Raw genomic sequence first — 26896 nt, 5'->3', positions numbered from 1 at the left:
TTCGCACCCTTTATAGGCGTAGCTGGTGCCAGGTCACTTCGACAAAAATAAATTCTTTTCAATAAAGAAAAGAATTTTGTGTTTCAAGCACTGCTTAAATTTATAAGCCATTGATATAAATATGCATCAGGTAGGAGGAGAATATGTCTTAGGTGGGCGTGTTCATGTAAATTTTACTGTATTAAAAAATATTGGTGTTACCCCCTTGGCGTGCTGAATTTGTGGAAAGAATAAACACAATCCTTTCTAAAATACACAATCCTTTCTAAATGTGTCTGTGCTTAGAGAGCTCCTGTAAGCGGCGATCCCGGGGGCTCCGGGAGCGCGCTGCTGCTGCTGCTGCTGCCGCCGTGGCCGGACTTTGGCCGCAGCGGGACGGGGCCGAACGCGGCCGGACGGGGCTCTGAGCAGCGGCTCCCACGCCTGCCGGGACCGGAGCTCTGCCCAGCGAGGAAACGCCGCCGCGCACCGGCCGAGGGTCCCCGGCCAGGGTGCCGGGCCGAGCGCCCATGGGTGCGGGCACTGCGCCGTGCGGGCCCCGGGACGGCCCCGCCGCGCCCCGGGTGAGTGGGCGGAAGGGGATGAGGGGATGAGGGGGTGAAAGGCTGAAGGGATGAGGAGATGAAGGGGTGAAGCCGCGGCACCGGGCAGCCCCGCGGGGCCGGAGCGGGGTGCGGCGCTGAGGGAACGCGGCCCACAGCCCGCCATGAGGGCAGCGGAGCGGACTTTGCCTGCCCGGACGGTGCTCGCCCGAACGCCGAACAGACCGCTCAGCTACAGTAAAAGTGCTGAGCTGCGAGTGAGGACCAGCCCGGACACACTACAGAGATACCTTTAAAAGGGCTCTAGAGAGTCCATCAGTCTGGACTCGCGTAGGTTTCCATCCCCAAGGTTGATAGACTCCCATAATAGTTTGCGAGGCGTTATCTCCTTCCTCTTTCCGTCATGGGATTCCTATCCCTAGCCTTGCTCTGCATCATGTCCTTCAGTCCTGCACTGTTTCTGTTTCAGGACTGGAACCAGACATGGCATACAAACATTCCAGGAGCGAGCTGGTGCTTCGAGAGCTCCATCATTGCCTGGATCCCTTGTGCCTATCTTTGGATCTGTTTTCCTTTCTACTACTGGTACCTTCGGCACAGAAACAAAGGCTATATCAGGATGTCCCACATCTTCAAAGCCAAAATGGTGAGGGGTAAAGCACAGGGTTTGGTCCTAAATTATCTCAACTTTGATGCAGAGCTTAACTTTCCTAAAGAATTAATTCTTTCCTGATGATCCATCTCTGTGGGGTTTTTTGACATTCGCCAGCTCAGGTCAGTATAAATCAAGTAAAGTTTTAGGAAGATATGTCATAAGATCTTCTCCCCTGTATTTGCATTTGATTTCCTGACACTTCCATAACATTCTCCATCCCCGACTTGATCTTCCACCCCTCCAGTCTTACTGCCCAGGCAACTTGGATCAGTCAGTTTGGTAGATTGTCCCAGCATTTCAGTTCATTCCAGTGTGTGTTTTCTGTCTCTGCCCCAGGTCCTTGGATTCATCCTGGTAATATTGTGTTTTTCTAATGTCTTCTTCATGGTGTGGGAGAAAAGCCAAGGAATCCCACGGACCCCAGCACTCTTCATTAGCCCTGCTGTGGTGGGAATCACAATGGTAATTCCTCCCTTGTTTGCCTGCAGATGGCCAAGCTTAGCCCTCCTGGGACGGAGCTTCTATTTCCCACGTTTCTTGCTGTCTCTGAGCACAACTTTGGCTGATGGGGAGTAGAAGGCTGGGGATGCCCTTTGTGCCTCTCTGCTCTGTGACACACCAGGAGGTTGGAGTTGGGGCAGACCCTGGGCAGAGCACATGGCAGGAGCTGAGGTTTCAGTAGGGTTTGGAAAGAGGTCTCACAACAATGAGACAAGATTTCATTTCTCATAACCACAGAATGTGAGTGAATATGGTTTAGAATGAAATGTGATTTCTGATCAATAAATCAGTGCCTGTTCTCCCCTTCTGTCATTGCATCCTCATAGCCTCAGTCCTTCCAGCCTGTTGGCCCAATTGTAATTTTATTATTTGCCTTCTCTGTAGACATTCTTGAGTGCAAAATTGCACACAAATCTTTTCGGTGTTAGCTTCTTAGGAACAATACTGCAGCTCTGAACATCTTGAAATGTTTGGGCAAGAAGCTAACTGATTTTTGTCTATTGTGTTCATTAATTTGATAACAATGTTTGGCATTCCATTACCAGGTATTTATTTGCACAAATTTGTACTTCCTCACAGATCCTTGCCTTGTTCCTTACCCAAGCAGAAAGAATGATGGGCATCCAGTCTTCAGGGGTCCTATTGATTTACTGGCTGCTCTCATTTGTGGCTGCACTTGTGATGTTTAGTTCTAAAATTCAGCATGCCCTGGAAAGAGTAAGTGAGATCACATACCTTTAATGTGCAGACTACAAAGTCTCTAAACAACAGGACTGATTTTGTCTCATTGACTGCAAGGGGGAGAATCAAATTCTTCTTTTAAAATATGTGCTGAGAAAAATGTTCATATTTGTGGTGGATGTTTATTTGCGTAGGTAGAACATGAGAAGCTCTTTCTCTGCTGGTTAAACATAAAGGTTCTTACCTCATTTTCACCAGTGTTCTGTTCCTTAGGACTTCCTGGAAGACCATTTCCACCATGTTACAACTTACCTTTATGCTGGCCTGGTGCTAGGAGAACTTGTGTTATTCTGCTTAGTTGATCACCCTCCCTTCTTCTCTAAAGCTGACAACAATCCTGTAAGTATAAGGTAGCTTTTCCTAATGCTTTGCTTCATTGCTGAAACAGGATTTTAAATATACAGGGGTACACAGGCACATGGGTGTCTGGGTGATGTGAGATAAATCATTCTGTAAAAAAGCTGGCAGTTTTAAAAGGTAACTGGCAGAATTTGGGATAACAGTGCTCTGTCTCTCTATGTAAACTTTTCAAAACTAAAAGCCATAGTCATGTTTCTTGTCACTGAAACCAGTGGATAGGGCTTCTATTGCTTCTCCTAGTGCAGCTCTCCTGTGCTGTAGTACTCTGCTGGTGATATTGGGTATGGAAAAGATCTGTGCTTAAGAAAATAAATGTCTTTGGGTATGAAGAATTATATTCTTTGTTCTTCCATCTGAGACATTATGCAAATTCAAATTCCTAAAAATCTTCCAATCCCACTGAGCCTCCACAATACACTTACTCTGGTTCAGTGAATGGGGAGGGGGATAACTCTGCTTGCTTTCCTGGGGAAGCACAGAAGGGAACTATATTCATCTGACACATGCCCTTTTCTATATATAAATATCACACATGTTTTCTCTCCCATCAGAATCAGTGCCCAGAAGCCAGCAGCTCTTTTCTTTCCAAAATCACATACTGGTGGTTCTCTGGGTAAGAAAACAGAAGATGTGCTTTTGCTACAATAGCAGAAAAAAGCAGCAGCATCAGAGATCAGTGAGGGTGTAGATGGCAGCCAGTAAGAAATATCTCAGTCCCTAAGTTAGCTTATGGAGTGAGGATTTAAATTATTTCTTAGATTTTTTCTCTTGTGAGGTATTGTCACAAGATCAAATTCTAAAAATTTATTTTACTTTTCTCCAAATAATTTAAAACACAAATTTGTGATTCTAGATAATTCTCTTCTGCCTCCCAACTACCCCTCCAGTGCCCTCCCAATCTTAAAACAGATCTCATCAATCTCAAAAGATCACTGTACAGCAACCGCAGCCCTGTCTGCCTGCCAGACCTTGGTCTCATCTGCCTTCCATGGAGCCCAGAGAAAGTTAAACTGAACTTTCTCCTCCCCTACCCAAGACTCTCAGTATGGACTAGAAATTGGTGCTGACTTGCAAATCCCCATTGTGCTGACAGAAGATAGCCTAGGGGTTCAAAGCAAAGCAGCTGTTCTGGACATTCATGTTCATTGTGGGACAGGACACTCCTGAGTGGTGCTGTGGTGTCAGTGCTGTGTGCTCTCTGTGGTGCACTGCCTTGATGCCCCTGTGTTCTGAAAGAGTCACACACAGCACAGATCCTGCTGTGCTGCCCTGACTGCAGTCTGTGTCCTCCAGGCTCCTCTGGAAGGGCTCTCAGCAGGCCTTGGGGGTGGATGACTTGTGGCCAGTGAGGAAACAAGACTGCTCTGAAGAAATTGTTGCCTGGGCAGAAAGAGAGTGGAAGAAGTGTCACAGCAGAACCCAGCAGTGAGTATTTGATCTGGAGAGCACATCATGGGCAGTTCTAGATGATCTAAGAAAATACACTCACAGATACTGGGGTGTTAGTCCCTTAGTGCAAAATCTGATTTTAAGTGTTAAAATCTGCTGCAGAACATCCTTCCACTCCTGGAAGCACAGAACTAACTTTCTGTGAGAGGGGTCAGGTTTTGATGAGCTTTTATACTGGACATTATATGAGACCCAGTGTGAGATATTTAGTGATTTTTTTTAAGACACAAAATTCCCAAGCTTTCTCCAGTTGTAGGTAACTTTCTCATTGTTTCTTCCTTCAGGAAAATGGGGTCTGCTTCTTTTAAAAAGGGTCAGAAAACTGAAACTGGTATAGCAGAAGCTGAAGAGACAGAGGCTCTACTACAATCAAAGCACAGTCAGAGCGGGCCCCTTCTGAGAATGCTTTGGAGCATGTTTGGAACTTATTTCCTTCTCAGCACTGTCTGCTTAGTTATTTGTGATGTCTTCTTGTTCTCCACCCCGAAGGTACTGAGGTATGTGCACATTTAAGATGTATTTCTGTCACGTGAACAAGATTGCTGTGTGCATGAGCTCAGAGATATGTATGTCAGCACCCACAGACATACAAACAATGACCTTTTGAAATTTTCTCTTGCTGATGAAGGGAGCTCAGGTGTCATTTGTGCTAAACCCACTGTCAAGTCAGGAGGAAAAGACACCAAGCCACTGTGTGAACCTGTGGATAGTGTCTGCACTGCTGTGCTCCAGCAGTGGGAAGGACAGGATGCACCAAGCCATTTGACAACATCACTAGAACAGGAGTTATTTGGTGGTTGTGTATATCACATCACTTGCCACTTGCTGTAGTCTTAGGGCTCCATGTTCCCTGTCTAATAAAGAACACACCTGTGCATCCTACACATCTTCAATAACTTTGTTAGTTGATGAAATGCTTTGTGGGTTCTGTTGGTATAACACCAACCTGCATTATGTTATATTCTCATGGGCAAAATCCTTTCTTAGTCCACATTAGAAGTTCTGGAAATGTCAATTACTTCCTTAGGTTACAGATACCACTTTGCGTATTTCTGACAAATTCATGAAAATCAGGAGCCATCCTTAACACTGAGGAAAATGAGGTCTACCCAGAGAGGATGTTGGGATCAGAGATTGCTTCAAAACCACGAGTGGCTAGATTTCAAAAATCAGGATGTTATATGTTCCAATTCTTCTGCTGTTCACTGATAAAGGTCAGCCAGAGAGAATACAGAAAAATCACTGCTATTTCTGCCAGTTTATTTTTGTGTGTCTGATATTTCATCAGTACTGTGTAGATTCAGCAACATTTGGCTCCTGTCTTGCAGCCTTTTCCTGAAGTTCATTGAAGATGAGGCAGCCCCAAGCTGGCTTGGCTACTTCTATGCCTTCAGCATGTTCCTGCTGGGCTGTCTGCAGACTCTGTTTGAGCAACGCTACATGTACATGTGCCTTGTTCTGGGGCTGAGGCTGAGAACTGCACTGACAGGCCTTGTGTACAGGAAGGTGAGCCTGCAGCTCCTTTTTAGCTTTGCTTTTATTCTAGCCCTACCTTAGCAGGAATGATGTACATTGTCTGTAGCAATATCAGGGGAGATGTCATTAGAAACTAGTTTTAGGATGTAGATTCATCTCTGAGCAGTACATGGCAGGTACGTTTTTTAGAGCTTCCCTATGAAGGAAAAGCCAAGAAAAGGAAAGAGCAAAAATCAACATGGACTTTCTTATGCTGTATGTACATGTATAAACAACATGTATTTCTTGTCATGGCTGGGGAAAAGAAGTAAATGCTTCATCTTGCAGTGAAGTCACATGGCCCAGGTAGCAGCATGGTTTCAATACCTGGCATTTGACATTTTTCTCACTCGCTTTGTTCTCTGTGAATGTTATCTGACTTTTGGACCAAAGCTATTGTTTGATAATGCCTTTTCTTTCTTCTCTACCCTGTCTAGATCCTGGTTATGTCTAATGCCTCAAGGAAAGCAGCAACCACAGGTGAAATTGTTAATCTGGTATCTGTTGATGTGCAAAAGCTAATGGATCTAATTATCTATTTTAATGGGACCTGGCTGGCTCCAATTCGGATTATCATCTGCTTTGTCTTCTTGTGGCAGGTAATAGATGACAGTATTTATCAATCCTTTTCTATTCTAAATAGCAAAGGAAAAAGGAAGTTTCAAAATTATACTTAATAGTTTGAATTACATGAAATTGCCATATTTTTATTAGCTCTGTAGCACGGTGGATTCCCTTTTCTTTCTGAAAGATATTTTCATTGATACAGAATCCTTGTCTGATCCTTCAGTTCATTTTCTCACCTGTGTATTCAGCATTCAGTCCCTTTTAGGTGTCTGTGAGTATGGTTATTGTGAGCTGACTGATAAACTTCTGCTTCAGATTTTCCTGTCACCTCTCTTTACAACCAAAAGCTGGTGGCCCAGTGTAGGCTGAAAGTCCAGTTCCAGCTCCTTGGCACAGTCCCAGAACATAATGGGGAGTGGTCTGAAATAGCAACTTGACATACTTCATCCTGAAGCCTGATTACCACAAGATCAGTGAAACAGCTTGAAGCAAAGTTACATGCCATTCAGAAAGAGTATTGGATATTCTGAAATTCATAGGTATCAGGGAGTTCAGCAAGGACAGCGCAAAACCTGAATTATAAATAATGGATGGTAATCTAAAAGATCCATTTTTAATCAATGTATAGTACTTTCTCAGCAGTACAGAGAGAGCCCTATTGTTTAGTTGCTGGTTTTGGCCAATGGAAGCATGAGCAGTATAGAGACAGGTGATTCACAGGAGCTTTCCAGAGGCCTTTGGGGCCTTTACTACCCAGCATGGATTGTGCCTCATGCCTGGCAGGATGCTGTGACTGTGAGAATCAGTAGCCCTGGTACAGACTGTTGTGAAGTCATCATCCCTTTTCTAATGACCTTGACAAATCGAATGTGGTTGGAGCATAATTACACTTCCTTTGCTGGTGTTCACAGACCATTTGTGCAGACAATACCTGTAACTCTGTGTGTTACTCCCCTCTCCAGCCATCCCTAGGGAGATGTAACTAACCCATGAAAAACAAGTGTTGATACGTTATTGTTATGAACCCTGGGATCTAAGAGCTGTCCCAAGATAATGGTACAGGATAATGCCACCATTTCATCTCATGCTGGGCTATTTATGCTGCAGAAATACGTAGTTGAGGGTTTGGGTTTGTTTTGAAGGAAAACCTGGTGTTGTCTGGGGTCACTTACTCAGGGCAGCCACAAGATGTCCTTCTGAACGCATCCAGGGATGGATGAGAGGAGCCGGGAATGGCTTGAATTGCCAGCGTGCCACTGGATCGCCTTCAGCATCGATACAGCTCCTAACAAGGGAGCGAATAAATTCAGCACAGCCTGATGACAGGAGTTATCCGGCTTGGAGAGTTAACAATCCACAGTGCTTAGGAGCACAACTCCCTGGAAGGGCAAAGGCAAGATTACAGTAAAGGCTTAGCCAGAGGCATGTTATGCACAAGTTCAAATAAGAGGGAAGGTAAGAAAGGGAACAAAAGCAGTCTTGCCTAGTCATCACCAGAAGTTCCTTCTCTTTTCTTTTCTCTCCTGGCAGCTTCTAGGGCCATCTGCCTTGACTGCAATTGCTGTATTTCTTTTTCTTTTGCCTCTGAATTTTGTGATCACCAAGAAGAGGAGTCAGTTTCAGGTACATTCTGCTTCATAAAAATGAAGTGGTTTACTGAGTTATGTGATTACTTATAGTTATTCGTGCTTACCATGACTGTCTGAAGTAACATAGGAGGATTTGAAGCCTGCAAAGTTTCTTGAAATTTAGAGCAAGCTCTTCCATGTTCTGCCTTTTTACTCTGTTTGCCCTACTTTTCTGTTGTTTTTATGCACTGCCAGTAAAAATAAAGCTCTGAAGATGATAAGTAAAATATTTCCCAGCCTAGAAGAGTCATAAGCAAAACAGCATACAGAGCTTAACTGCAGGGAAATTTATTCAGGACTTGGAGGCAGGAATAAGGTATTTTTCTTCAGAATAATTGCACCATTAAACATCCAACCTATTAAATTATAAAGCTCAAACGTTTATTACAGGAAATCCAGATGAAACATAAGGATGAGAGGGCCAAACTCACCAATGAAATTCTCAGTAACATTAAAGTAATCAAACTGTATGGCTGGGAGAAAACCTTCATGGAGAAATTATTTGGAATCCGAAAGCAAGAACTTCAGGCCTTAAAAAGATCTCAGATTCTCTTCTCAGCATCCCTCGTTTCTTTCCATTCATCAACTTTCCTGGTGAGTGGATCACCTTCCTACATAAAACATATGCTGTTACTTCCCTTTTCTTTTGTACTTCTGCCTGGACAGATTTTTCCTATGGACAGCTAAAGATCATATCTGCCTGGAGGTCACAGGACTCGCTGTGGCTGCTGCACCAAAACCTCCTTAAAGCAGAGCAAACATGCAGTGATCGAACTTGGTTCTGTCACCAACATGCCAGACCTTTGCCTATGGTACCTGCAGGATAGGCACCTAGAGGGGATAGCCTGGATTTAACCAGATGGGTCCCAGAGTCTTGAAGGGCCTTTGGCACCCTTGAACCATTCTGAAGCAAGTGCTTTGCTTGTCCTTTGCTCTCTTTCAGATCACATTTGTTATGTTTGCTGTCTACACCCTGGTGGACTACACACACGTGCTGGATGCTGAGAAGGCCTTTGTGTCCTTGACACTGATCAACATCCTCAACACTGCCCACTCCTTCCTGCCCTTCTCCATCAATGCTGCTGTCCAGGTTAACTGCAGGCCCTGTTCCTCTTGCTTTGGCCATAAGGGGTTTTTACATATCCCCATTAACAGGTAAAGGTAGGGATTTCTTAGGGCTCTGCACATCAGCTGTTTAATTGCCACTGTGAAACGGTGACGTGCAAGGGCTTGCAGCTAAAGGTACATTGTGGCATTGCTTTTCAGAAAGGCTCCTTTATATTGACAAAATAGTCAACAAGAACTACTCCTAAGTATTTTGTAGCTCAGCACAAGCACTATTATATCTCAGAGGGACTTCCAGTTCTGTTTTTAATCACAGAAATCAGAACAGGTGGAACAAAATCTCCATAGGGGAGACCCTGCTAGTTCAGGCCAGAGAGAAAAGCAATTCACTGTTCGGTAAGAAATCAGGAAATTTATTTCCCTCTTACACTCTATGACTGTCACAGATTTTCATGTACAGAAGCGATCACTGGAAAGACTGCAGGAAGAATTGGATGGAAAAGTGCCAATTTCACTGAATCAGAAGCACAGGGAAGGATATGGAGGTTTTGCTAAGCTAAGTGGAAATAAAGGCAGGTAACATAAGGAAGAGCTGCGTTTGGCCATCTAAGCCTACAGCATCTGCAGCTAATATAGCACTAGTCAATATTCTAAGTAGGTCTTCAAACTGAATCTTTACTTTGGGTTTTTGCTCCCTTTCTACTCTAAATCTTGTTTTCTTCTGTGTGCTGCTTCATTTCAGGCCAAAGTTTCCTTAAACCGTTTAGCAGCTTTTCTGAATCTGGAAGAACTGAATCCTGAGAGCTCAAGCAGAAACACTCCTGGCTGTGGTGAGCTTTTATGTTAGCACTTTTGTCTTATAAGAGGAGTAATTTCCATTGTTCAGCTTCTACTCAGGGTGTCTACTGCAGTCAAGAGAAAATTATTAAATTATTTGCCCCTTACTGTCACTTTATCTCTCTGGCCTCATTATTTCTAACAATGAAAACTAATCTGGTGATGATAACCCGTCTTTTCATAATAAAGGTTGATTTTATGTAACACAAATACACACAGAAACATAAACATAAAATCTCATAAACTGGGACATTTCTGTAGCTATCTGCATTTACAAGTGGTCTCTCGTCATGTTTTAGTACAGGCAAGTATCACCATAAGAAGTGGGACTTTTTGCTGGAGCAAAGAAACTTCTCCTTGTCTTAGAAGGTACAGACTTACCCTTAGTCATCCCTCAATACTGTAGGTCAGGGTGGATGCTGGATGAACTAATTCCTCAGGGCCTAAGTGAAACCAGGGTGGAATATCCAGAGGTTTCTGAGTTTGCTTCATATTCAGGGTTGAATTCTGAAAACTATAAAATCAGATAAAACATAATTTTGCTTTTATGTTGAGGAGCACATAAATGGGAAGGTACCTGTATCTGGATGTTGCCTTATTATATGGAGACTGTTTTCTTTATACAGTTTTCTTGCCCAAATATGAAAGTACAGTGATTTAAGGCAAAAAAGTAGAACAGATGCAATGCAGACATTATATAGGACATCACTACATGCTTATTTCAAAAGGCATTGACATTTTAGAAAAGAAAAGCTTTGAAAAGTTCTGATGTTCAGGAGTATTGTACATCCAGTGCTTTGGGCTAGCCAGTCTCCAGAGTGAGGATTTGGGTATGAAACTCAGATGGGGGTGTGGATGAAGACTTCCTGGCTGGAAGTGTCTGAAGGGATGAAATCAGGGGATTTACTCGATACATACCTGACAATAGCAATAATTTTGATAATAAGTACAATTATTTGCTTTCAGAAAGTGTATCTAAAGTGTGGTAAGAGATTCTCTTTTTCCCCCAGCATAGAGCTCAGTGTGCCCCAGGGCTCTCTGCTGGCTGTGGTTGGCCAGGTGGGTGCTGGCAAGTCCTCCCTGCTGGCAGCGGTGCTGGGCGAGCTGGAGGCCACCGAGGGCTGTGTGACCATGAAGGTGAATTTTCCCCTCAGCATTTGCTTCTAATTAGGCTGTTCTCAGGAACTGTAAGGTATGAACCACAGCATCAGTTACCTGAGGAAAACCCATTTACTGCTGAATTTTAACACAGGCTCTATCAGTCCACATTTAGTTATCTGAAGGCACTTTAAACTTCTCAGATGAGCCTGAACTTTGTGAATAGGAACTGGAACAACACTTCAAAGATCCAGTTTTATTTCTCCCTCTGACAGTGAGCTGAAGTGTCATCCTGGTGAATTGCATCCTGTACTTGTACCTCTGTTCACTCCCCTGCAAGGTAACAACAGTGCAGACTCATATTTTGCAAAGCCTTCTAAGAATTCTCAGTACTGATGATCATTCCAGATTTCCACAACTGAGAGCTTTTCTTCAAAGATGGGTTCTCACAGTGTCAAGTTGAGCTTATGGAAAAGTTTGTTAACATTCTTCCACTTTTATAGGACACTGCAGCTTATGTCCCTCAGGAAGCTTGGGTTCTAAATGCTTCAGTGGAAGATAATATTCTGTTTGGGAAAGAGATGGATGAAACCTGGTTCAATAGAGTGACAGAGGCTTGTGCACTGCACCCTGATTTGGAGACCTTCCCTGCAGGGCAGAAGAGTGAAATAGGAGAAAAGGTACTGCCTAGGGTTTATGTTTTGGCCAAGTTTTCCCTGAGTAGCTACAACTTCAGGTGTCCTGCTTAAAACATCTACCCCTGAGTAACTACAACTTTGGGAGCTGTGATAAAAACACAAATAAACCTACACTCACAAGAGGCAGGTGCCCAGGAATTTCTGGAAGATTAGGCCATGATTTAATTTAAGCTCACCTTCTGACAGCCTAGGAAGAGACATAAAAGATGTTTAAGAGAAAAATCAGCACATCCAAGTCACTCTTGGGTGCTCTTTTGCAGGAAAGAGTTGTTTGAGAGACTCTGCCTCTGCAAGAGCCCTATTTGGAGGGAGGGAGGTGCACTGATTTAAAAATCAGGAAGTCATAAAACATCAGTGTAAAAGGAAGTCAGCAGTTGGGAAATATGCTGTAGCTTTGAAATAAGCAGAGTCAATATATTTTCCAGGGAATCAATCTGTCTGGAGGGCAGAAGCAGAGAGTGAGCCTTGCTCGGGCCCTGTACCAGAAGGCTGCGATTTACCTGCTCGATGATCCCCTGGCAGCTGTTGATGCCCACGTTGGGCAGCACATTTTTGAACATGTTCTTGGACCCAATGGTTTACTGAAGGACAAGGTGTGTATGAACCTGAACTGTAAACATTTGCACAGAGTCTCTAATTAAGCAGAGCCCCCAGAATGTTTCCATTAGGATGGGTTGCTCAGTTTATCAAAGGCTCACAAACGCTTTTTTGCAGTGGCAGCAGGGGCCTGGGGAACCTCTGCAGGCCACTCAGCACCTGCCAGTCCTTCAGGGAATCTCGTTTAGAAGAAGGAAGGCTGTGTTTATCCTCATGCAAACCACATGTCTAATGCCAGCCTTACTTTCACAGCAGGTTAACAGTTCTTTGGTCCTCTGTTGACATCCTTCCCTCCTTTTGAGATTTACTTCTAGCACAGTTCAGAGGAGGTACCTGATCTCTTCCAAATTCAATCACCATAATGTCTAATCCCATTACTTTTGAATAGTTCAGTGGCACCTTTGCAGTTCTCATCACCCAAATGTTCATCACTTAAACACTTCTCCTCCATTCTTTTTGCATTGGTTGTGTTTTGTTTTTCCTCGGTATTCCTCTGCTGTCAAGCTGTCTGGAAAACAAAACATGGTTACATGAGAAGGATTGCTAGGGCAGCTCTTTTGGATTCATACTATAAATTGCCTAGAAACACTTGATTCAGTTTCAGATTATAGAAGGGAAACAGGAAAAAGACAATTTCTTGCATTACAAAGTCCAATTAAAACAAACATATAGGATTATAAATACCTTTCTCTCCATGAAATTAGTTGCAAGTATCAGAATATAATTACTGTATTGAAACAGAATGACTTCCTAAGAACAATGTATCAGACATAAGGTGTACTCAGAGGGCTTGACTGTATATTAGAAATGCAGAATATGCCAATTTATCTAGGGAAAAATTACTTTTCTTACATCCTTTCCTCCAGTTATCTGTGCAAATATGCTCAGAAATGTAAATAAAAGGAAATACCCTTTAATTCTATTCAGACTGATGAATTTTTGAGGCCTAAATTTGATCCTGAAGTACTGATACCAGTAGCGACAGCAGAACAATTGTAACTGCTCCCTCTTTATCCAAGCAGACTCGTGTGCTGGTGACTCACACAATTAACATTTTGCCTCAAGTGGACAACATTGTTTTTCTGGTGGATGGAATGATCTCAGAAACTGGTTCCTACCAAGAACTTCTACAGAGAAATGGAGCCTTTGCAGATTTTCTTCGTTCACATGTAACTGCAGAAGAGAAGGCACCTGCTGGTTTTCCAGGTAACCCAGATGGGTTGGAATCATTCTTCCTAGGTCTATCAGTCACTTGTTCCCTTCATATCACATCTGTTTTATTATGGACATTTAATGAAAGATCCAATCACAGTAAGGTGTTGCTTTGTGTGGGGAAAAATATGCCTGTCAAATGAGCTGACTCATCACCTCAAAATTGATTCTTGAATCCATATTAGTAGAAAATAATCAAGCAGTAAACTATTACCCAGTGTATGTGCTATTCTTCAAGCCTCACCTTGATATTTCTACTTTTAGAAACAATTTTTTAATGAATCTTTCCTCCATATATTACCAGTTTTTCAAAGGCTGTAGAGGACAAAACAGGATTATTAAGTATTTAGAAAAAAATACATTTATTTCACAGCTATGGGAGACACCAAGGGCACTATCACCACTGGGAATAGTCCATCTCAGCAGGAACCCCTCAGGTGAGCTTAAAGCAATCTCAGATACTGAAGAATTTACTCCAAAAGCCCATATAAGCCTACACAGAGGCTCTTACTGAGTATGACAGAGGTTTGGGAGTGATTTGTAAATAAATAACAAGAGCAAACAAGCAAAACTCAAGAATAGGTAAAAACCTGCTCTTGAATGTGGAAGCTGACTGACATTTCTTCTGTGTTTCACAAGGAGGCAAAACAGAGCTCAAGTACAGGCTGCTTGGTACATTTGGTTGCTGATCACTTCCCTGTGGGGCTGTAAGGTCAGACTGATCCCAGGCCAGCCTCAGAGTGAATGCTTTTTTCTGCTCTTCTGTGGCTTGACAGAGCCCAGTCCTTGTGACAAACATGGACAGTGGCTGGGGACACTCTGGAGAAGCCTGAAAACTGCAGCCCTTAAAATAGGCATGGATTTAAGGGTGGATGGATGGCTAAAAATTGAAAGGATTTTTGTTTTCTTCATGAAGTGGTGATTCAGTAAAATCTGCTGTGGGAAGGGAGACCATTCCTGTGAGCCCAGACTGCACCAGTGCTGCAGGCACCAGTGGAGGATTAACTAAGGCAGAGAGAACTCAGCGTGGCAGGGTAAGCACAACACCTTCTTGCAGGGGCAAGGACACATTCCATGGGGATAACACACCCATGGCAGGCAGGCCAGCTCTCTGCCTCAGCTAAACCACAGCCAGGGCAGTCAGCTGAGCTGTACCAGTGTGCCCTGTAACTGAGACAAGGACATACCACACTGAGAAGAAATGAGAGCAAGTCAGAAACCCCAAAAGAGGCAGCTTTTTCTTTAGGAACCAGCACTAGCCAGACTGGGATCTCCTCACCTCTCCTGATCAGCAGCCCCCCCCCACAAGCACCCAGTGTGAACACTGCAGTTCTCTCTGACACCAACACACAGGAAAACCACAGCCTGACATAAAGAAAGCCTTACATGTATTCCAGAAGTAACATGAGCCTATTGCATAACATTGATCAGTTGATGATAATTATTCACTAGTGATTTCTTTAACTATGCCTTCATTATTCATCCATGAGGAAAACAAAACAAGAATCAACATGGTTGCTGTGGCTGTGACATATCACTGAGAAATCCCATTATAAATCACTCCTTGCTTCAGAGCTGCTTTTTTTAGCTAACAATCTCCTCCCCTCCTCTCCTGCCCACGTGTCTCTGCAGGTCAGAGCTGGGGTGTATGGAGCCTACCTGCAGGCAGCAGGCCGGGTGCTGTGTGTGTACGTGCTGCTGTCCTTCACCTGCCAGCAGGCTGTGGCCTTCTCCCGGGGCTACTGGCTCAGCCTCTGGGCAGATGACCCCGTGCACAACGGGACACAGCAGCTCACAGAGCTCAGACTTGGAGTCTTTGGTGCTTTGGGAGTGGTTCAAGGTGTGTTGAATTTGCTCGCTTAATTCTCTGTATTCCCAGCTCCCTGTCCCATAGCCAGGATGTGTTCTCAGAATATAAATAAGTGCATACCCTTGGCCTTTTGGGCCTAACCCTAAAGATTTTTCATCTATTTTCATCCTTCCAGCATAAATTAATCATATCAAAGTGCAAGTGAGGGCTCTTCTCCATGCTGAATGAAATCTTGGCTTTTGTCACATAAAAGAGAGAAAAGCAGACAAACTTGTGGACTTCTACATTTCTTTATCTTTTTCTTTTTAAATAGCCACCATTGTTTTGGTCACTCTGTTTAAAAAGAAAAAAAATCACTGAGCAATTTAAAGTAATCCCAGTCAAGCTTATTTTGTGATGAAGGAATAGTTTGTCCTGCATGTTAAGGTTCCTGAATCCATGCCCCCCATCAAGCTGGCTTAGAAGGTCTTTGGCCACTCTGTAACTACTCTACAGAAAGGGCAACTCTAAGGCTTGGTTTAATTCCTGCTAAAGAGAGGTTTAATGCCTGTTGCCCCTTCCTGAATGCACACTGGGGCAGCATTCACAGGAGTAACTGGAAATCACCATCTTGCTAAGGAGAAGCCCAAGGTGGGTTTGTTCAGACCCAGTAATAATAGTTTCTTTTCCCTTACAGCCCTTGGCAGGTTTGCCTGCACAGCAGCAGTGCTGCTGGGGGGCGTGTTAGCCTCACACCAGCTCTTCCTGCAGCTGCTGAGCCATGTGCTGAGATCCCCAATGCTCTTCTTTGAGCAAACACCCATTGGACACCTGCTGAACCGCTTCTCCAGAGACATGGATGCCGTTGATTCTGTCATCCCTGACAAGCTCAAGTCTGTGCTGGGATTTTTGTTCAACCTGCTGGAGATCTACCTGGTGATTGTGGTGGCCACACCATGGGCAGCAACGGCCATAGTAGCCTTGACTGTTCTTTATGGAGCATTCCAGGTAGGAGCTCACAGGTACACACACAGGAGAGGCTGAAGCAGCACAGCCATGGCCCTGCAGAAAGCCTCCTTCCATTTCTTAGGAGGGAAGGCATGCAGAATCCGTTTCATCATCTCAAGTTGCATCTGAGCAAGAGTAATATCAGTCCCTTTCCCACATCACCTCAGCCTTCCAAAGCACCCCAGAGCCCTCACAAAGAGGTTTATGCTTTTCTGATGTCTGAAACAAATCCTACCTAGGCTATATCCCTCATATCCATTAGTGTGAATCATGTGAAGAACAAAAGCATTTTTCCTTTTCTACAGAATTCCTACACTACTTTTTAATGAATCCATGTTTGCCAGCCAAGACTGAGCATTAGGGAGGGGCAAGCACATCGCTGTTCTCCATGGGGCAAAGGGCTCAACTGCAGGAGAAACTGAGTGTAGAGATTTTGTGGGTTCACAGCTCCTTTGCCCCAACCAAATTAAGAACATTAGGAATTAGGAATAGTTAGGATTATTCCTAATAAAGGCAGGACATTACAAAGGTAGGAACACTTCCTCACCTTTAGGGGCATGTCCTGCATGCACATAAATAAGGTTTTGTAACATGAGCAGAGTACTATTGCACTTGTTGAGGCCTTCCCAAATTTCCTCTGGAGTACCTCCATAGAGGCACGAGCCTTTTAATGACTCTCCCTTCCTTTCCCCTTGTGCCAGCACTTCTATGTCAGCACCTCCTGCCAGCTGAGGCGCATGGAGGCTGCCAGCAGGTCACCCATCTACTCCCACATCTCTGAAACCTTCCAAGGCAGCAGTGTGATCCGTGCTCACAAAGACCAGCAGAGGTTTGTTTCAAAGAGCAATTTCCTAGTGGATGAGAACCAGCGAATTTGCTTCCCTGGAGCTGTTGCTGACAGGTACTAATCTGCCCAGCAGCTCCACAAGTGTTCTGTAAAGTAATCATGTTTTGGGAGAAAGGGAGAGGGCCCCCAAAAACAGCTCTGTGCTCCCCTCCTCCTGCAGGTGGCTTGCTACAAACCTGGAGTTCCTGGGCAATGGCATCGTGCTGTTTGCAGCCCTGTTTGCAGCCATGGGCAGGACACAGCTCAGCCCAGGAACTGCTGGCTTCTCCCTTTCCTATGCTCTCCAGGTAACCCAGTGGGGGAATAATACCATGCCTGCCTTTATCACAGGCAACTGCATTTAATTTCTGTTATGAACTATTTCTGTGCCTTTTTAGATGCCTTTTCCTACCAAATCCTCTGCTGTCATTGCTGAAGACAATCTGGAGCACATGGCCCCTTAGGGAAAGAACCTCATAAACACATGTATGGGCCATCTTCTTCCTCCTACACCTGAACTCCCAATATAAGTCAAAGCAAGCCCTGGGCAGCTGAAGCAAGGTCTTCAGAACCTGTCTTACCTGCTTGTAGGCTAGTTGCACAAGAGCCTAAGAAATAGCTACACCATCTTTGAGCATCCAAGTCAGTAGCATTTCATTTTCTATAAACATGCTGAAAGGGCTATGGCAGGACCCGGCTTTCACTTTAGCATTTTAAGGTTTTCTGATGTAATCTCATTTCTGATATAATTAGCTGATGAGGAGCTCTTCAGAAATAAACATTAAGACAAAGTACCAGGTATCTCCTGAGCATAGGCCAGGGCTCATTTTCTCTGCCCTAATGCTTCTGTTCCACTGTGGCAGATAACTGGTGTTCTGAACTGGATGGTTCGCTCCTGGACAGAAGTAGAGAACAACACTGTTTCTGTGGAAAGAGTGAGAGAATACCTGAGGACTCCTAAGGAGGTAGCAAATCCACTGTTGACCTTACCAGAAGGGGCTGAACATCTCTTCAAATTCATGAGTAACTTCTCAGTTCCCCCTGAAAAATCTAATTTTCCCCTTCTAAAAGGCCAGTCATGTTTCCTTTAAAGAACTGCAGCATTTGGGTTTTATCCAACTGACTAGCCTTGTTTTATAACCTCAGATCATTATTTCCTTAAGACAGTTATGCACTGGATTGCCATTAAAATAGCTTCATTTGTTAACACTCATGGAATGAGACATTTCCTGCCCATATTTGGAGTATTTATTATGTGTCTTTAGATGGAACTCACTGATAAGTAATGGCTCCTAGATAGCCTTTTAGCTGCTAAAAGTCTCCAGTGCAGTAATTTTTGTTCTGTAATCATTAAAATTATATCTCCATATGCTGCCCTGTGAGAGGAGGCTTTCACAGTCCTGTTGATAGGGGCATATACATTTTTTTTATTGAACCACTCAGTTTCAGAACTCTGACATGCAAGCAAATGTTCATCCCCATTTTCAGTAAAGAAAAGCCAACCAGCATCTTTGGATAAAGTAAAAACAACATCTGCAGTATGAAAGTTAGAGGCCTTTTTCTGGTTTGGAAACTGCAGAGATTGGGGGGCAGTTGGCACAGGTGTCTTCATGAACTTCTCATTCCAGTTTTGCCACTTGATTGGCAGTACTGGAATGGGAAGCTCATGAAGACACCCATGTGTTATTTAAGTCCATGGAGACACCTTGATAGGGTAATTTAAATCAGCCTTCAACACTGCTGTTTTCTTCCATCTCTTCAGGCACCCTGGACTCTGAATGACAAACTTCAAGGGCAAGTTTGGCCCACTGAGGGGAGGATTGAATTTAGAAACTACAGCCTGTGCTACAGGCCAGGTTTGGAGTTAGCACTGAGGCATGTCAGTGTGACCATCAACGGGCATGAGAAGGTAAAAAACCACTCCTTTAGCAGTGTGAGCAGTGCTGGGCTCTGACCAGATCCAGGGCATCCAGCCCCTGCCTGCACCCAGCTACAGCAACCTGGCAGCTGCAGGGAAGCAGGAGCCCACCTCCCACACTGCACACCTTATCCAGCTTATTACAGCAAAGGAATTCCACTTTTTCAGTCTAGTTCCACACCATGGCCCTGTTCAAACTGCTAAGTCTTGTAATTATTCTTCCCTTCAAAGGCTTTTGTGATTCCTTTTCATACAAAACAATTGAGAGCTATAAATGCTTCCATTTAAAGAAAGTATTGCCAGACTGTGTGAATCACAAACAGCCCTAAAGATCTGATCTGTGCAAAGCTGTCTCCCAACAAAAGGTCAAGGGGAACTACAGGACATGTTTGTCCACCTGTGAGAAAACAATCAACATCAAAGCCAAAGTCCTCCCATTGCATTTTCAGATTGGCATAACTGGCAGAACAGGAGCTGGGAAATCCAGCCTTGCTGTGGGCTTGCTGAGACTGGTGGAAGCTGCAGAAGGAGCCATCCTCATTGATGGACAGGACATTGCCCAGCTAGGTCTGCATGACCTCAGAACCAAAATCACTGTCATTCCCCAGGTATGGAACTCATTTCCAAAATATTTGAGCAGTGTCTTGAATACCTGGGAAGGGTTTATAACGATTCTGTGAGAAGAGGGACATTGAGCAATTTCCAAGTTGGAAATAACCTCTATGCCATGTTCATCTGCCATTCAATATAACATCAGCCACAGATTCCCACCCAGCAAGCAGAACCCAAGAGCTCATTTTTATAATTCATTTCAGGAGTTGTTTGTATTGTCTCTGTGCTCAGGATCCAGTTTTGTTTTCTGGCTCCCTAAGAATGAACCTCGACCCATTAAACCAATGCACTGATGCAGACATCTGGACAGCTTTGGAACTGACTCAGCTCAAGAACTTTGTTGCAGATTTGCCAGAGCAGCTGGAATATAAGTGCACTGACCAAGGGGAAAACCTAAGGTACCTTTATCAGCAGAAGGACAGTGGCAGGGCAGTGCCAGCCTCTGGGCTATGAGAACAGAGCTGGTTGGATAAGGAGGCTAATTCCTTAAAAAAAAAAAAAAAAATCATTAATGATGTCCAGACTGCAAATTGCTGCATTACTGTCCTGTTTAGCAGCATGAAATCAAATCCTAAGACACTCAGGAAGACCTTTCAGACTCAATCATTGTGCTGCTTTGCATTTGTGCAGTACCTAAAACCCTGCAATCTGTTCCAAGTGCAGCTCTTCTGGGTGCCATAGCAATACCTTCCCCTCCCTCCTTTAGGCTGTTTCATGCTGTTATCTACCTGCAGTGCCACCAGCCTCAATCACTCTTTCAGAGGAAGGGAACAATCACCTTTTCATTAATGATTTCAAATGAATCATCTGTTCTGACCCCAAGGAAAAGTGACTACTGGCCTCAGTTTACCATCCCTCTTCCTACTTGCAGCACTGGTCAGAAACAGCTGCTTTGCCTGGCCAGAGCACTCCTGCAGAAAGCCAAAATCCTCGTTCTGGATGAGGCCACAGCAGCAGTGGATTTAGAGACTGATGCCCAGATTCAGTCCATGCTGAGGACTCAGTTCAGGGACAGCACCGTGCTGACAGTCGCTCACCGGGTGAACACCGTCCTGGACTGTGACAGGTAAGGACACCTGTGAGCAGGGAGCACTCAGGCAGCTGCTGTGACTGACACCCCACCGTGGTGCTGAACAGCAACTCCATTTCTGTCCTCTTTGTGTTTAAACCTCCAAGCTTTGCTTTGGAGTCTGGAGAATCTCTGTTCAACCAGCAGGGCACCAGCAGGTTAATCAGAGATCCTGTACTCCCACACGGTGCCTTTCCTGCTGTGTCACAGCCTCTCCCCCCCAGTGACAGCAAAGCCATGACTACAGCTCCTTGCATCACCTGAGAGTTGTGAAACTAAAACACCCAATACCCCTTCACAAATCTCACTCCAGTCTCAGCTCAAAAACCCCTCCTGCCAAACTCAGCACTTGAACAGTCACTCACCAGAAACCCTTTCTATCCCAGCACTGTTTCCCAGCTGAAAAGCTGTTGGAAAGCTTGGCTGAATGACCAGCAAGTACTGAAACTTAATTTAAAACTAAGTAGAAATTAAGTTTATTATAGGTGCTGGTGTAATCCCAAACTTATATTTCTTTTATTGTTCACAGGATTTTAGTCTTGGAAAATGGCCGGATAGCAGAATTTGATACTCCAGAACACTTAATAGCTCAGAAGGGACTATTCTACAGACTGATGGAAGAATCAGGCCTTGCATGACTCACCCATAGCACCACCATCATCAGGAATAATTGACCTCATAATTGAGTTATTTTGGTTTCTCTCAAAAATGCCTGACACTCAACCAAAGCTTGTTTCAGCCAGAACTGCAGTGAGTAGATGGAAAGGGGTACCTTGGGATTCATGTTATTTCCATTGGAAACTCAGCAATTCCACTTTCATTATGTTTCCAGATACCAAACCCTCACTAGATTGCTGAAAACAAGCCAGTCAGGACTTAAACACTTTTCTGGTATAAAAACAATCAAGTCAAAAGAGAAGGACCACAGCATTCCTAATTTATACTGTAAATGGAGCCCAAATATCCATCATACTTCAAGAGGACACAGATTATTTTTAAAAGCCAAAAAGAGATAATGGAAGAAGCAAGGAAGAATTTAACTGGTAGCAAGGAAACTTAACTGTTTGCAGTTAATGCAAAGCTCCAGGCAGAACTAATGTTGTATTTTGTCAGTGTCTTAAGGACTGCTCACCCAGGCACTGTTCCTACACAGCTGTGGACTCCAAGGCAGCAGCTGGAGCTCATCATTCAAAGTGCACAAACACTGGGGCAGGAGAGCACAGGCTGCCTCTGTCACACTGGGGATCAGATCCACCCCTCCCTCTGCAGAGCAGAGCCAGCTCCAGCAGGGGCTCAGCAGTGCAGGGCAGCACCATGGCTGGGAGTGGCAGCAGAGCTTCCATCACTCCTTCTGCCCAGGGCTTGGAGCATTCCCACTGCCAAGTGCCCACAGCAGGGCATGTCCAAACATTGACACCAACATTTCCAAACTGAATTTGGCCACGAGGAATTGGCATGGTTGGAAGTGCCCTCCTCTCTGATCCCTGCAGCACACAAGGAAAGCAGCAGGATCGCACCTGTTGACCTGGTGGTTCATTCCTGGTTTTCCTCTTGAGTGCAAGCTGACTCCTGCATGTGCCACCCTGGTGCTGCAGAGCCTCTGGCATGGTCACCTGTCAGGTGTTGCCAAACCAAAACAGAAGCAAAAGCTTCCTGGGCTTCCCCCAGTGTCTGTTGCCAGAGCTGTCCCCAGGTCTCTCCTCAGCAATCACAGGATGACAATGTGACATTCCAATACACACAGAGATACTGCTCCTTACTGTGACTTTTATTAAAGCACCCATTTTCTAGAGAGCTGAAATAAAAACAGAATCAAGTATTTAAATGGGTCTCTTCAGTAAACTCGAGCAAATGTAACACAGAAAGGGGCGGTGGGGATGGGATGGGAGAGTTCCAGCTGCAAGAATCAGCCCAGACTGGCAAAACCCAGCAGTTCCTTCTCCAACAGCTGCTCAGTGGCTTCTGCACCCAAGTCGAGAACAGTTCAGAGTTTCTGCTGGACAAGTGCCCAAGATATGGAGGGGTCCAGTGCCTGCTGCTGCTCAGGTACCAGGAGAGAATTATTTTCCCTCTACATTTTCCAGCTCTCATACTTGAGCACACAGACAAAACAATTCCAAACCCAGATACAAGTTAAGAGCACTCCAAAGATTTATCAATGGATCTCAAACCAGGAGCATTTAGAAATGCTGAGATAAAAGTTAGGTATTTTTCCTTTTTAACTAAGGCAAAGAGGAACAAAATTGCCCATGTTGCTGGGTAATTCTGAAACAGACATCTTTTAACATTCCATAATCTCCAGTATAAACATCTTTAAATGCTCATTTTCTGTTCCTAAGGTAAAGAGGGAAGGCAATAGGAGACAATAATTAAAACATACTTTCACACTGGTAAACTTTGAAAGGGCACAGTTCTGCTGTCAGCTAACCCAAAGTAAGAACAAGCAAAAATATCATCAGCTTTCACACATCAAGTTGTGCTGCAAAGGCAAAAGAAAAGCAATTCCCCAAATTACATATGAAAAATCCATCATGTTTCAGATGTGCTGGAGTCCCCAGGGATGTGTCCAAGTACTGTGATGAATCTGGAGCTCAGGTCTCACAGAAGTTATCTGGAAGTTGGTTAAAGCAAAATATATAAAGGAGTTAACACTTGGAGATACAGTGTAGGAGAGAAATGCTATCTTAGAAAATCCTTGTCCCATGATTCCAAGTTTAAGGCAATACTGAAACTGCTAAAGCCAGAAAATAAGTCAAAGATGTCATGCATTGATTTACACCAAGTTCAGGCCATACATGTACTATGCAAGTCACATTCCCAGTGCCCCAGACAAGACACAGGAATGCCAAAATGTTAAAGGTGTCAGTGGCCCAAAGCACAGTTGTTGCTGTGCCACATCACTGTCACACTGCAAAAGGATCTTGGTGTGGGTCAGGACTGGAGACACTTACAGAAGTAGCTCTGTTCACACACATGAATTAGGGTGGTTTCTGCAGGTCTTCTAAAAATTCCAAGCTTTTTTTTTTTGGCAGATGTGAGAAATCTTCCATGTTGCAGTAAATAATGTCAGCCCAGATACATCAATGTGCACTGCAATCAGATACAGTAAATTCAACTGTACAGCAGCTCCTCTCCCTCTTCCTTGCCAGGAATGGGGTGGAAGGGGAGGATCACAAAGTGTTCCTGGAGGATGACTGTTCCCAAGCAGGAAAGGTGTCTCAGTGGCATTGACAGTTCCTCCCCTGGGTCTCTGCAGGGAGCTCCATCTCCACCTGAATGTACACCACCAGCCCCAGCCCTCAGCACAGAGCCCCTGCTCTGCTCCTACAAACCACGAGCTCCAAGCATCCCACCCTTCTGTCCCTGACTCCCCAGTCAGCCCCTGCTCGTTCCATTTCCACAGAGAAAATTCACACCAAGCTCAGGAGCTGTGGCAGCCACAGCCCATGGACACCACAGGGAGTGACAAAGGTCCACAGCCCCGGGGCTCCTGCTCTGCTGAGCCTTCAGTATCACCTGGTCTGCTCAGCAAACCACAAATCAACCCAGCCCTGCTGCAGCACACTTATCTACACCCATGGCTTCTTATACAACCCCAGACATCAGGCCAAGCAGAATGATCAGTCTAAGCAGGACCAATAATTTCTACTTTCAAGGCAAAAAGCTGAACTGACAAGGCAAACCCTTTGTCAAACACAAGGCAAGAAATAACACATTTTCTTTCAAACAATTTTTTACTGCAAGTTCTTTGCAAATATTTGCATTGTCATTACAAAAAATACCAAAGAAATTTTCAGTCTATTCAATTTCAGAGTGTCATAATTTACAAAAAAATAAATAGCTTTACTCTAAGGACAACAATTGTCTAGTATTAAGGTCAGCAATATCAATCACAGAAGTCCACATTCTCAGTGCTGAGTATCTGGATCCATCTGACTTAGTTTGCTTTCTTCCAGCATTTTCCTTTAAAATAAGATTAATCAGAACATTAGAAAAGTAACTTTTTTCTTACCACAAAAAGCTGAAAATTCAACATAGATCTCGAAAACCAGACTCTGCTGCCATTTTAATTGTTAGACCCTTCTGACACAAAACTTTGAAAACGCCTTTTTTTTTTAAAACAACTGCAACAGAACATTTTTCCAAAAAAATTTAAGAGTCAACAGCAGCAGCATGAAGGGCATGTTTCTTTGATATAAGGCTAATGGTCCTTGATGTGGCAGAGCTGCTATGAAAGCACAGAACTACCAAAGCCAAGGGTGTTACAATCGAGGTCACCCTGAGCCTGCAGCCTCTGCTCAGGCAAATCCTCCCTGCTCAGCCCTGTCCCCACAGGTGTCACCAGCACTGGGCACCCCAGTGGGAATTCCTGAGTGAGCTGGGGGGAACATCAGCACACAGCAGCACACCAGCTGCTGCACAATTTGGTTCTGGAGTGATTGCCATTCCAGACATGCTGAAACACTGCTGTGAAGCTGACTGTGCTTTTTCACATCAGCACTACTGACATGACAGTGAACTTGCTGCTCTATGCTGTAAACACATGAAACCTTTAGGACAATGCATAAAGCATTAACCACGTACAGTAAATGCCATAAGGAGAAAGTCTGGCACACATTTTATTTCACAAGAAGAAAAATCTTTGGACTATAGTACTTTATGCCACAAAACGTTCCAAGTGCATCCCACAATAGATGGCTCATGAAATGAGGAATCCACAAACAAGCAAATAACTAGCATTTGCAAAAATGTTAAAAAAAAATAAATGGACAGAACTTCAGAACATAAAAGAGATGAGAAGAAAAAGCTTTTCTGAATTTCTCTGGTGAATCACTCAGCCGTACATTTGAGTGTATAATGACAGATTTCAGGCAAAAATTAGGAGTCTCTGAAGTGTCTTCCACAGTGTATGAGCTTCTCCTAAAGGTGGCTTACATCAATACTAAGGAGAAATAAAAAATAAAAAATTGCATCTTTATGTTGCTTCCACTGCCATGCTCTGGCTAACTTCACTGTGTCTGAAACTCAGCTGTGTGGTTCAGTCCAGCTCAGGGGAAGTTACAGTTCTCCAAATGTATCACCTCCCTCTTCCCCACAGTAAATAGCCAAGTTCAAATGCTACACCAAGCCTGAATCTTTGGCCATGCTATAGAAAATGCCTTTTTCCTGAAGCAGTTGGTCTGGGGTACCACACTCCACCACTTCTCCTCTCTCCAGGACTAAAACTCTGTAAAACAAGTAAGGGAAAAAAAAAAAAAAAAGGAAAAATGGTCACAAGAAGATCCAGAAAGCCAGTGAACATGGATATATGTGTACAGACAGACTGCAGCACAGCCATCATTTGCAAGAGCTGACAGTGTGAACAGGCTGAGGTGCTCACTGTGCCACCCCAGCTCTCTGCAGATGGTCTGTGTGGGGCCTTGCTTATACAGCACGTGGCCACCCAGCCACCTGCAGACACAGCACATGGTCACCCATCTCCTCCTGCAGAGGAGGCTCTGGAGTGCACTCTGAGCCAGCCAGAAGTGAGCTGGCAGCACTTCTTGTCAAGGTGTGTAAGACCCTGCAGGACCTGGGACAACCTTCCCTTAACACCTCTCCCTACCAACTGCTGCTCCACAGCTTCTGGGACAAACAACAACATCCAGCTGGCACAAGGAAGTCCACCAGGTCAGTGGTCAGCTCACTGCTGAAGCCTGTTCCAGCTGCCCCCATGGATGGAAGGCACTGCAGAGATGGTGACCAAGCCCCTGGCAGGGGCTGCAGCCTGGTGTCACCACTGCCACTGCTGAGCTGGATGTTCCCTGCTGGCAGTGCTCCTCCCTCTCATCTGTCACTACTGACAGCACAGAGGGCTACAAAATACACTGAAAGTGACAGTGGTCACTTTGCCATTCTGTGATAAAAGGGACAAGAGCTAAAACTGAAATATGAGACAACGAGTGGCCCTCAAGCACACCTCAGCAAGGCAGCCAGCACAAGGGAAGCTCTATGAACTATAACCAGAAGTGATGGAAAGTGGAACACCAAATGAACTTCAGAGGGCAGGATCTGCCCCTTGGGACTTCCTATGCTGTCTGTGCCTAAACTAGGGCAAGACCCAGGAACAGACTCCTGTCCTTGCCTCTCTCCCCTTCCCAGTTTGCCCAGGCAGGAACAGCACAACAGCAGAGTGACAGAGGGACCAGAGGAGCTCCCCAGGGCAAACA

At 44.5% G+C, this 26896-nt stretch overlaps 2 protein-coding genes across 2 annotated transcripts in view; one reads left to right on the top strand and one right to left on the bottom strand.

The window, feature by feature from the left end:
* Positions 1-13: 13 nt before the first annotated feature.
* Positions 14-22512, top strand: ABCC6 (ATP binding cassette subfamily C member 6). Its single transcript, XM_059861514.1, has 31 exons — positions 14-563; positions 1012-1188; positions 1534-1659; positions 2278-2415; positions 2653-2778; positions 3351-3412; positions 4093-4224; positions 4533-4745; positions 5577-5754; positions 6201-6362; positions 7861-7953; positions 8349-8552; positions 8902-9048; positions 9766-9853; positions 10160-10229; positions 10871-10997; positions 11462-11638; positions 12082-12249; positions 13276-13459; positions 13839-13902; positions 14382-14499; positions 15098-15305; positions 15952-16262; positions 16964-17163; positions 17270-17396; positions 17952-18053; positions 18851-18997; positions 19456-19614; positions 19850-20016; positions 20490-20684; positions 21217-22512. Exons 1-31 carry the CDS (start codon positions 510-512, stop codon positions 21323-21325), a joined length of 4533 nt encoding a protein of 1510 aa, XP_059717497.1. The 5' UTR covers positions 14-509; the 3' UTR covers positions 21326-22512.
* A 2770-nt stretch (positions 22513-25282) lies between these two features.
* ABCC1 (ATP binding cassette subfamily C member 1) overlaps positions 25283-26896 on the bottom strand; it is a 47973-nt gene continuing 46359 nt past the window's right edge. Inside the window, exon 31 of the mRNA XM_059861513.1 lies at positions 25283-25914. Coding sequence (XP_059717496.1) covers positions 25806-25914 — 109 coding nt within the window. The 3' untranslated portion in view covers positions 25283-25805. The remainder of the gene's footprint in view (positions 25915-26896) is intronic.

This window comes from Haemorhous mexicanus, chromosome 17 (genome assembly GCF_027477595.1).
Source record: "Haemorhous mexicanus isolate bHaeMex1 chromosome 17, bHaeMex1.pri, whole genome shotgun sequence".
Lineage (NCBI taxonomy): Eukaryota > Metazoa > Chordata > Aves > Passeriformes > Fringillidae > Haemorhous > Haemorhous mexicanus.
This window is presented reverse-complemented; position numbering and strand designations above follow the sequence as displayed.